At 38.4% G+C, this 12,681-nt stretch overlaps 1 protein-coding gene across 1 annotated transcript in view; it reads right to left on the bottom strand.

Moving 5' to 3' along the window:
- The window catches only part of SEMA3D (semaphorin 3D), a 107,833-nt gene that overhangs the window by 16,055 nt on the left and 79,097 nt on the right, over nt 1-12,681 (bottom strand). The window contains 4 exon segments of the mRNA XM_040548169.1: nt 140-297; nt 1,539-1,580; nt 3,441-3,529; nt 7,602-7,824. Of these exon segments, the coding sequence (XP_040404103.1) occupies nt 140-297; nt 1,539-1,580; nt 3,441-3,529; nt 7,602-7,824 (512 nt within the window).

Raw genomic sequence — 12,681 nt, 5'->3', positions numbered from 1 at the left:
ATTTTAAGGTAAATGACATGCTATGTTAAGTAATTTAAAAAAAAAAAGGTGAAAAAGGTGACACATTCTTATTGGGAACCTCTTAAATTCTTGCAAGCAGCAAGATCTTTTGCAGCACATGGTATTTTTTTTTTCTTACCTTTTAGAAGTGGGGGCGTATCTGGAACAGGAGTTTCCATCCCAGGCACAGTATGGGTCTCTGGCAAGACAGCAGTCTGCACAAGCCTTCCCATACGTGTGACATCTGTGCAGAGAGAGCTGAACCAATCCATCCCTGGAACCAATGTACAATTGCTGCTGCAAATCAGGCAAAGCGAATGAATTAGGATCTTTCTCCAAGTAGCCCGGTTAAAAAGTTCCCTTCCTCAGTGCCACACTTGCAGACTTTCAACCTTGTCCCAGATTTTTGAAAAAAATAAGGAGAATTCCTCCTTTACTGTAAGCTGTTTCTCAGGGCTCAGTGTGAACTGGCCATTCCCCACTAATCCCTGATGGAAAGGGGACTGCCGTCCTGGAAAGACACCAGCACTCAACACCCTTACACTTTTGGCTTTGTGTTGCGTCAAAAAAAACAGAAGCAATCTACGGCGAGGAGGGTTCATTAACACATTTAAAAATAAGGGGCTGCATAGCCATGACGTTATGAGTCTGGGAACTAGTGATGACCTTGTGTGAATAAAACATCATCTTCTGCTTCTGATCTTCAAGTAATATGAGGATAATATTACTCCCCTTTCCCCAGTGGGTGAGTGGATTGCTTGTTGAGACAAGGGTGGTCCAAATGCTTGCTGTTGAGCCAGAGCTGGCTCATGCAGCACTTCCAGCTGGCTTGCCACCTTTTTGGAGGGGAGATGGGACCCAGCTGTGCTGTGCGTGCCTGAACAACAAAATACCTCCTGTATTTGGCATGTTCTGCTGGAGCTGCTCCGGCCACCTCCATGGGGACGGAAGGGGTGGCTCTGGTGTCACGCTGCCTCCCGAGCCTGCACGGATCCATCACAGAGCTCGGAGCTGCCCTGAAACCCTTTCCCATAGGGGGAGTGCCAACTGGGACCAGCCCCTGCCAGGAGGGGACCACCCAGATTTAGACAGTGAATTAAGAGGAGGGGGGGCCAGTGTGCAGGCTGTGTGTGCACAACATTCAGCACAATGAGGCCCTGAGCTCTCCTGACTACTAATACATAAAAAATAATAACAATAATAATAATAATAATAATTTATTGCTAGATTGTAAAGAGCCAAGTATTTCTAGTGTCCGGAAAATGAATGTGCATTGACCTCATTCACAAATCCCACAACCATATGACTGAAGATTTGTTTCCATGAATAATTACCAACTTGGGTACACAAATTACTGTTTGTAAGCAAATGTAAATTAGGCAGGGAAACAAGTTCAAACATACCCCTTCTTTCCAGATCCATTTTAAGAGTTACCCATGGAAAGTTTGGCCAATAAGTAACAGGCGCCACCTGAAAATTACAAACTAACTGTTCGGTGTACCATATATCCTGCAGTAATTAAATGAGCTTGTGATTACCTGCTTCTGAGAAATCTCCATAGTCGAGATAAATGAAGGGTGCTAAAAAATAAATTAGGAAAGTGCATTAGTTTACACATTCTCTTTTGTTAATAAAATGAGAACAGACACTAACATACCCAAAAGGTAAATTAAATTACAGATTAATTTATGTGGTTTAAACTAATATTAAAACAAAATAAAAACAAACAAAACACTAAATTCTTGCTTACAAAAATACCTCCCATAATTTTTGTCTGCTACCTACAAGATGACTGGTTTTAATTCTTAGAGTTTGCAGTCTATCCCAACCTGGGGACTGGCAACAAGCCTTTGCATCAAGTTAAGTTCTTATTAAACACTATTTGCAAGGCTTAGATGGCATTTAAGGGATACAAAGGCAGATGTTCTGCACTAGGATGCATTTCACTTCTGTGAAAGACAGTGAATTTTTTGCCGGTGACTGATGTAAGAACAGGACAAAGCTCTGAGTATTATCTATCTCCTAATAGAAGATAATTAATCTAAGCCTACTGTTTAATGTTAATATGGTTCTAGGAAATAAGAGATGTTTTTTCAGCCCCTCACCCCCTTTAATTTTCTGGATTCAAAACCATAGAGGTAAAATAAATGTTACCAATAAAAAAGTGAAGGAATGTCTGCTGACTAGAAAAAAAAATAACCTTTTATTTTGTTTTGTTTTAAATACGATATGGTACATTCGCCCTTGACATTATATTTTAAGAATGCAGCAAATTGGTGCGCATGCTGAAACTCCTGACTACTTGGCAGGCCACTGAGTAATCTTGGTATTTTCTGAGCAATATTTATAATCGGTGTCCGAGACGGTTAGAAGAAGGCATGGAGAACTTTTAAATCAAAGTTTTATCATACACATGACATATCAAAAAGCATTACAAAAATAATTTTTAAATATTCTGTCCTCATGCTTGGAAAACACAGCCTCTAAGACTCAAAATCATTTCTTTAGCATAGACAGAAATTTTGGCTGAGACCTCATACAGCAAATAAGAGAAAGAATATGCGGGAACATAATCAAAACACCAGGGACACAGATAAACTCTAATGAAAAAGCAAGGTGAAAACTTAAGAAGAGCTATATAGGTGAAGGTGAAGCAAAAGAGCTATATAGGTGAAGGTGAAAAGGAAGCAAAGTGAGAATGCAAAGAATGAAGAAGAAACTGCAAAATGGAAAAGAAAATCAGCAGGAAAAGCACATCTCTATTTTCCTACTCTAATGGAATGTCTGTGTAAGCTTCCTCACCAGCAATGAGATTAATCAGAAATTATGCCTGTGCAACAGAAAGGAGTTTTTTTTTAAAAAAAAAAAAAAAAAGTTCTATTTATGAAGAAGTTAATGGTGTTCTCAGGGCTCTGGTGACTTTTCTTCTCAGTCAGAATAACCAAATCAAAATGGCCAAAAACACTGAGTCAACCCACTCCAAAAGATTAAAACACAATGATAAACAAAACTTGCTTTATTTTCTTTCAGTTCTCAATTCCTAAGGTGTTTTATTTTAAAGAACTTCTCCACATCTGTGGATTTTTTTGTTTGTTTGGTTTGTAAATTATAATTATATAAAGAATAATCACAAAGCTGAGACAACTGGAAAATCAGCATTAAAAATACAATAATAATAAATAATTTGTTCTCATAATAAGATTGCAGACTAGAACAAGGCAGGAAAAACGGGACTTTCTATGAGCCTGAAAAATCATGGCCTGTTTGATTTTGTTATTTTTTTCAATTAAGTCACCAAAGAATACTAAGACATTTAAAAATTTACATAGTGTCCCTCTGAAAACTTGAACTAGTTCCAACAAGCAAACAACCAGACAGACAAGGCCAGTTTGGGCCTTAAAGTTCCCTGAATAATAGAAATAGTGTCTGTTAATTCTTACCTTGTATATCTGCAGCTCTTCCAGGACCACCTCCTCCTTAGTCCACTTCTCCTTTGTGATACTCACAACCTTCAGGACTGTGCCTACATCTGAAACAAATGTTCACCAAGTAAACCCCACTGTTACAACTCAGCTACTCCATTTCTTACTTCATACCAACTTTTATATATACATTTTTTAAAATGATGCTGTAAACTTGGGCTAGAAAATAAAATAAATAAAAAATAAATAAAAAATAAAAACTGTGCACTGAAAATAAACCTAATGCATCAAGGATGTAGCCTTCAAATGGCATCTATCCTTACCTGCATCTATTGCTACCGACATAACTCTGTAAAATATGTTTGGTTTTACCATATGGCAGAGCCAACACAATTGTAGATTGTGCTCAACAGGGGTGGTCTAGCACTGCTGCTACACAAATACACACACATACAAACACTCATAAGCACATTCATGATCCCAGCTGGATCTTTCTGCATGTTTCCTTGAGCTGGAATTGGGACCCATCTGACCCTAAACAGACCCAGTTTAGGGGGCCAAACTGGTAGAAACCGATTTTATTTATTTATTTATGTATTTATTTTTTAATAGGATTATTTTTCATCAGCACAACTTCTTAATCAGAAGTAGGGTTCATTTTAATGTGGGAAATTACGTAACGTAAAAAAAATTTTTTTCATTTGTCTTTTCATTTTAGGGAGATTTTTGCACAAAATCTCCATTCAACATTAGAAAAAAATGTTTAAACAGTGCAAAATTTCTTTCTTTATGTTATCTTGAGATTTATTTTTTTTAATATTTTTTTAATTTTCTCTGTTCATTAATTTCAACCTGAATTCTTCATCTGTGAAAAAAAAAAAAAGATTATTTCAGACCATTACACATTGTGAATCTTTCCTGGCCTTGGGGAAAAAAAAAAAAAAAAAAAAAAAAAAAAAAAAACTTTAAAATTGCACACGGAAGTGAGTTGGGTGCTGGAATATTCATTGTGGAAATGACACAGCACAGCTTAGTGCTAAGCATTATCCATCATTTTGAAATAATGGAAAATAATACATTGTAATGGAAAGAATGTGATTTTCTTTGTTTTTCCAAACTGCAGAAGATCATATTACCAATCAAAGTTAATAGTATTTCAGTTTGCCTTATATATTAGACATTGGTTTTGTTTTGGATATAATTTCCAAAGCCTGTGTATGTTAAAAGACCTGCAGCATGGTTGCATGTGCCTGTCTTTCTAAATTCTACAATAACATGGTTACATACATTCAAACACAGAGTAAGTTTCTGATCTGCTGCTAAAAAAAATCTCATAGGTTTTTGGTATACTTGTATTCAGTTTCTTTATGTGCTATTTGAAATTTTATATTTGTGTTTAAATTTTTTTGTTTTTTCCATAGGACAAGTTTAGAAGATAAAATGGAACAAAAACACATGCCTCTGGAGAAGAAAACTCATTTTTAACGAAAGCATGATAAAAAAGTATCTGCATGTTATGGAGTGCCACCTAGTGACTGCATGGTACCTATGAGCGTGGACACCTCCAAACCAAATGAATTACTCTGAAGAGTTAGCACCAGTGGTGGATAGTGACAGGTAACATGGCAATATTCTGGTTGCTGGTCTCTCAGTATAATTTTATTCCCATGAAAGATTTTGTATCAGAGGATAGCAAACATCTAAAGGCATCCTCTGCAATCACTGAAAGAATATCTTGTATATTTTAGCTATAACCCATCTTTTCTTATAGCTTGTTTTACATTATTTTTTCTTCTCTAGAATTGCTAGAAAAGCAAGCTTTAATGGGTACTCTCAAATCTTATGCAGCTCACAGCCTGAATTTGTTCACTTTCATTTGCCAATGACTATATTAAAGATTGCATTCAGAAAGCAACAAGGATTTTCTGTCATCATGGGTAAATTTTATTCCTAGCCTCCCCAGGCAGCCAGGGAGCAAATGCCATATTAATGTTCTTTTCTGTGAAAATGCACTTTTCCGTCTGACACCACTGCACTCTGGTTGTACTGAGTTGTAGGGGAGTCTCACACCTTTTTTGGAAGACAGAGTTATGAAGGGGATTGAGCTGAAAGATATAAATGCACAGAGAGAGGCGCTCTCTGAACTTGTGTATGTGATAGTGCAGCTGGGAACCTCCTGAAGGTTGAGAAAACCCACACATTTTAAAAGGCAGTGTTCTGTGACAATTCACACCTGTCCCCAGATCACTTCAGGGTATGCGTAGCTATCAAACTATATGACTTTAAATTTGCTTATATTCCAGACAAAATGCTGCACAACCCAACAACGAGTAGGATTCGAACAAAGATTTAGTTTCTCCAAAGCTCATGCGCATCCTCAGATAAATCTTTTCCCCTCTGTGTACCTCAGTTTCACCCACAGTGAGATGGGGATAATGGCAATGGCCACCTTAGTAAAGCATTCAGATCTTCTGGTGCAAAGTGCTTTATAAGAGCTATTACAACAGAGGAAACTTCAAACTGTGGATTAAGAACAAGAAATTTCTGTGGAATAAGATGAGGGATTATACTTTAGAAATGTTATTAATAGGGATGATAATAATTCTTAGCATGCCATGCTGTCGGGTGATCTATTCAGTGATTTTGAATTTAATTACTATGGTAAAACCAGAATTTTTCCTTAAGTTATCATAAAAATGTAAATACATACATAATTATTGACAAAAAGACTGCAAAGCAGGTTTCTTCCCTAACAAGTTAGTTTAGCCTCTCTCTTTTCAATCCTGGCTCTCTTGTTTGGAGCTAATCATGTTGCACGGTAATATCACAGAATCACAGAATCGTCTAGGTTGGAAGAGACCTCCAAGATCATCTAGTCCAACCTCTGTCCTAACACTAACAAGTCCTCCACTAAACCATATCACTAAGTTCTAAATCTAAACGTCTTTTAAAGACCTCCAGGGATGGTGACTCAACCACTTCCCTGGGCAGCCCATTCCAATGCCTAACAACCCTTTCAGTAAAGAAGTTCTTCCTAATATCCAACCTAAACCTCCCCTGGTGCAACTTTAGCCCATTCCCCCTCGTCCTGTCACCAGGCACGTGGGAGAATAGACCAACCCCCACCTCTCTACAGCCTCCTTTAAGGTACCTATAGAGAGCGATGAGGTCTCCCTTGAGCCTCCTCTTCTCCAGGCTGAACAACCCCAGCTCCCTCAGCCGCTCCTCGTAAGACTTGTTCTCCAGACCCCACACCAGCTTCGTTGCCCTTCTCTGGGCTCACTTGAGCACCTCAATGTCCTTCTTGTAGCGAGGGGCCCAAAACTGAACACAGTACTCGAGGTGCAGCCTCACCAGAGCTGAGTACAGGGGGACAATCACCTCCCTAGACCTGCTGGCCACACTGCTTCTTATACAAGCCAGGATGCTGTTGGCCTTCTTGGCCACCAGAGCACACTGCTGGCTTATATTCAGCTGCCTATCAACCAGTATTCCCAGGTCCTTCTCGGCCAGGAAGCTTCCCAACCACTCATCTCCCAGCCTGTAGCGCTGCTTGGGGTTGTTGCGCCCCAGATGCAGGACCCGGCACTTGGCCTTGTTGAACTTCATACAGTTGACCTCAGCCCATCGGTCCAGCCTATCCAGATCAAAGATATCAAAGATCCAGATATCTTTAAATTTATTTAAGTGGAATTGTTTCCTTAGGCTCAGTCTGAAATCTTTCTTAGCTTTTCAATGTCACGAGGTGTAATGTTGAAGTACCATGTCACTTTTGATAACAGGAATTACTCCTTTTATTTATTTATTTATTTTTTCCACTTTTAATTGCTTATTGATGTGCTGCCAACAGGAACTGGAGCCACATAACATAAAGACAGGTAGTGAATGACACTTGGAGGGTAGGAAAGTCCAGGTACTCTGATCCTTAACTGGGTTATCACCTAGGGACAAAGAGGCATTAAAATCTTAATCTCAGAAGAAATCTCTTGAGATGACAAATTCATCCAATCTTAGCATTTTTTTTGAAGGCCTGGCACAGAACTGGGGGCATCTAATGGTTCCTGAAGCTGCGTGATTAGGGAAAATATGTTAATCAACAGGTTTATTTGAGACCTGCTGGACTAAAAGCGTTTTAAAGGGTGGGGCTTGTGCAAAATGATAGTGGAAGTCCAGTCATACCTGTTCCTAGGAAAATAACATCATATTGCCCATCCTCTGCCATGACATGATCCACCACAATCTGCGTCAGCCGATAGTCCACGTTGATCCGAGTGAATACTGGTCCTCCCGTCACTGGGTAAACGGATTTGTACATCAGAGGATGGCGTTTTATAAAGCTAATGACTTCATCAGGAAAGTCTCTTGTAGATTTTATGAGTGGATCATAGGTTTTGCTTGGACACTGAAAGAAAAAGAACGACCAAGAAGTTGAGATGAATATTGTGAAAGAAATACCTGAAATCTGCAGGTTTTTCTGCTTATTGGGAAAGACATTCTGTCCATTTTGAAATCTCAAGGGCTCTATCCAGCTCCTCAGCTACCTTGAAAAGCAGAACACTTCCCTAGATGACTAAATAGGAGTGTAAATTTAGTCAATTATTTCTTTACAGTGAAATTTTGGTCTCTGCTCTTTTGTTTTGTATTTATATAAACGCACACCAATTCAAAGAATAGCTGCTAGCACATCAGCTATATCCATTTGTAAGTCACATTTACCAGTTGGATGGTAATTTGACTTACAATTTAGAAAGCTTTGTGATGTTTTGAAAGTGTGGAAGCACACTGGGAAGCTCTGTATTCACTTCCAGCATGTGCTACTCCAGTTCTTCAAAGGGCAGCTTTCTTCCTTATTTCTCTACTCTCACCTCTCCTCTTTTAATTTTTATCTCTCTTCAAAAGTGATTTCCCTTCATCTTCATTTTTCTTTATCCTGCATATTCTCCTTTATCTTTTAAAATCACCTAAAACTTGCTAATTTGTTTCATCTCACTATCTTTTACTGCTACTCAGAATTATAAATCTTCAGTTCCTGTTAGTTATATGCCCACACCTGCACCTACCTACCTATAGATATATGCAAGCTTTGAAGAAAAAACTCCTATAGGTTTTTCTTCTTTCTTAGTCAGAGTTTTGATAACTTAAATTAGAAGTTAGAGGAGAGATGAATTGCTTTTATATGACAGCAAGCAAAAAAAAAAAAAAAAGACAACATTAGAAAATAGATGTTTGATGTTGAATCAAATGCTAATAATTAATATTTATTGCACTAACAAATCTGCAAACACAAACTACTTTAAAACTATGTATAATTTTTGAATTTTATCGCCAAATGTCTTTTAAAACCATGTCCAAAGTCCTTTCTGTTTCTTCATCTAGCAGCGTTCCTAAAGAGAGTAGGAGATATGCCTTAACATCCACACCACTATCACCAGTAATTAGAATACATCATTGTCACTAACATTCAAGCAGTTCATCCAAGACTGTGGTGCACTTTTAACATTTTTTCACATCATACAGTAGAGACAGCAAAATTTAGTTATAAACAATCCACAAATGTAGGAAAATACCTATTTAAAAAAATATTTAGGAACTACTTGTATATAATACTATAATAGATGCCATCAGTAGAGATCACTTTAGAAATTTGGTCTTATTTAAATAAGTCACAGATAAAACCTATATTCTATTAGAAATCGGGTTTTCTATTAAAACACTTGTGAAGCCAGTCAGAAGTCAGGTTGCTCAGCTCTTCTTATCCAAAAGAAGCATTTGGACTCCATTACTTCATTTTTCAAAAGCACTGCTATAAACCAGAAAAGTTCTCATGATGGGATTGGTACATCTGCAAAGAATTTCACCTCCTCATTCCCTGCCCCACTCATGGGAGTATTATCACTTTGGCTATTTTACAAGACAAGGAAATCGAGTCTGGGGTGAAGGAAGAACTGAATGACCTATCATGCAGTCTAGCTCTCCATTTCAAGGCACAGATAGCTATATGCAGTTAAATTTGCTACATGCTGAATAAATAGTTTTACTGTGTGACTTTCAACAGCAAGTCTAGAGTGCCCTCTGCTGTCTAATTAGGATAATCGCAAGCATTTAAAATGCAGGACCTATTTATTCACTGATTGAAGACTTTCTTCTTTTAGCATTTCCTTCAGCAAAATCACAGAATACTTCATCTGTGCATAGAAGAGGAGAGAAGAATAAAGTACAAAAAGAAACGAGAGGGATATAAGCAGAAATACTGTTGCCAGCTCCCTGCTCTGGTGTGATCAGAGATGGGTGGCTGCTCCTCTTACTGAGGCTGAGCTTTTGTCTTATGGGTGCAGCGAGCCAGAAGTTGGTGAGAGCCCCACCAGCATGCACCCACATTTGACTAAGGCTTGATTTCTCTTGGGAATTACTCCCAGAGCTACTGTGGAAGAAGGCCGCTAACAAGTGCTTTAATCATGCTAATTTTTCTAGACTGAAATACCCTGTATATGGCCTGTAAACAGAGGCCACAACTTTTTGGTGAACTGAACATCCTACACTTCACATTTATTTTTCTTGTAATAAAAGCAGATTCTCCAGATGCCAGATGATCCCTGCAGCTCATTATTTCTCAGAAGTGACTTTTCTTACTCTTCTACATAGCTGAAACTCTTGTTCAGGCTGACAGCTTGGCTGCTACAGCATCCTTTTCTCTGGTTTTGAACAATGTTGTCTCTTCCTTTTCAGGTCCAGACCACTGCTAATGTGAACACCCCACCCTCCACCCCCCCTTAGATATCTCCACAGGATATTCTGTTTACTGATGGTTTAGCCCCCACCTCTGTTAGGCCCATAACCCTACCTCGTCAACCACCTTCCAATCTCTCCCTTCCATGCTTTTCCAGGTGAGCCCTGGAATATTTGCTTTCAGGGCCAATCGTGTTGGTGACCCATCATCTCTCATGCCCATCTGATTTCCTTCCCATGGCTGTCCTTATCTCATTGTCATCCCTTGCTTTAAATTTAGTCTCTAATTTGAATCTGAGAAAGCTTCTCTTTTGAAGCTGGAGACACCTAGATGTGTTACTGTGGTGGTACTAATCATGAATACTAATAAGATGAGCTGGAAACACTATTCCAGTGTTACATTGTAATGACACATTTTTATATATAAATGCACATTTTTACATATGAACTGCCAATTTCTGCTTTTTTAACACTAAGTAATCCCTTTATTTCCTGCCAGATGGAGCCATAACATAGCCTGCGAAGAAAGCAATGTGATGAAATAATGTTTTTTGTAGTGTGCTGGAAAAAAGTTAAGATTTGTCATGAAGTTGCAGTACAATCCTTCAGAACTAATTTCTACAAAAACTTTAGATTGCATTCCCACATCTCCAGCTTGACATGTATTCTATCTATGGTGCCAGTTAAGGTCTTGCTATTAGGATTTGTTCCAATATGTAAAGTTTGATATTATCCAAAACATTCACATTAAGAACAATACATACAGTGCCAAGAGCTGAGCCTGTCCCTCCTCCATTGCTGGCGAACTGCCTTCTCACAGCCATGCAACTTCAGCTACCAGCAGCAAAGCTGTCCCCACAGGCTCAGGGCCAGCCTGGAACATTCCCTTCCTTGGGTTTCCACTGCCCGCTCTCTGTCTGGGCTGTGGGATGCACACAACACACTCTGGGGCAGCAGGGGAGAGCTCAGCAGAAGTGTTGGTTTTACTGAAATGGGAGTCTAGACAGGAATAGTGCTTAGGCTCCTGAATCATCTAATAGCTTTTGTAAATTTCTCCATAGTCAATAAGTCTACGAATTAAGATATGATCCATCACATATTCAGACATTTTTCTCAATATACGATTTAAAGTATGTCTGTGAATGAACTGACAAGAGAACAAAAATAGATTTGCATTATTGTACTCTGATACTTGCTCAAAGGACATTCCTTGCAAACCCAGTTTAATACAGGTAGAAAAGAAGAAAAAGAGGAAAATCCTACTGAAAAAAAAAAAAAAAAAGTTCATTTAGAAATATATGTTGCAGTGAGTTATCCCTAGGGGTTTTATGCTAGCTTTTCCATAAGAAATTCACTCTCTGAGTAGAATTTCCCTTGTTCTGTTTTCTGCTGTGCTTTCAGAAATTAAAGGCTTTGCAAGGTTATACCTTTAAGGTGGGCTGTAGTTAGCTTGGTTTTTGAAGACAGCAATATCAGTTTAATATATCACAAAGAAATACATGATTTTGTATTATGCAGCAAAAGAGACAAAAATAAGGGTGTGACGGAAAAGAAAGAAAAGAAAGAAGAAAATAACAGAAAAGAACAGAAAAGAACAGAACAGAAGAAAGGGGAAGGGGAAGGGGAAGGGGAACGGGAAGGAAATGACATTTTGCTTATGCCAGCCCTATTGATTTTAAAAGTATATTTATCTTTGCAGGGGCTGAATCAAAGTTTTTTGGAATCAATACAAAGAAACCCATGTTCTTTATCCACCTTTACATCAATTTACTCTATGTAGAACCGGAAAGAAATTCATTATTCTTTGCATTCCCAACCACGCAGTAATTCACTTTCCCCCTCATTGAGTACTAGAGGTTGATTTCCCTTACATGTACATTTTCTGTGGTTCATACTATCACCCACTAACTCTGAGTTACAGATCACATCTTATGGAACTTTGCCGATCGCTCACCTGTTCATAGCTCAATCTCAGAAGTCCATTTCTATTTAAAAAAAAAAAAAAAAAAAAAAAAAGAGTAGACCCACAGGTCTTAAAAATGTCCTAAATTTTTGCCAAAAAATTATCAACAGAGGAAGATGAGAACAATGACATCACTTACTAAAAACACTAGGATAAAATGTCTACCAATATGGAACTATAAAGCTGTTGAAGTATTACCAAAGACTTAAACCCTACCATGTATAATATAGGGAAATCTTTGCCAGTTTGCAGAGCTAATTTAGTAGAAACAAGAACTAAGGGTCTGATCCAAGGATCCACTTGAGTCAATAGGAACTTTTCCAATTATTTCAGTAGGCTTTGGATCCCATCCTAAGACAGCATGACCACCAGGAGCAGCTGGGCAGGTGTAACCCTGTTATGCTTGGCCAAGGGAGCTATTTCCAGAGGCATCACTAACTGTGGCATGATGGATGGAACAAGGGAATGAAAAATTCATTTGGGCCACCCTTTGGCAAAGTCCTCGGGCAGCTGTTTGAAGCTGTGTCCACCCATCATTACAGAACAATTCCTGTAGGTTTATGCTTCCTT

The sequence above is a fragment of the Cygnus olor genome, chromosome 1 (assembly GCF_009769625.2).
Source record: "Cygnus olor isolate bCygOlo1 chromosome 1, bCygOlo1.pri.v2, whole genome shotgun sequence".
In the NCBI taxonomy this organism is placed as follows: Eukaryota; Metazoa; Chordata; class Aves; order Anseriformes; family Anatidae; genus Cygnus; species Cygnus olor.
This window is presented reverse-complemented; position numbering and strand designations above follow the sequence as displayed.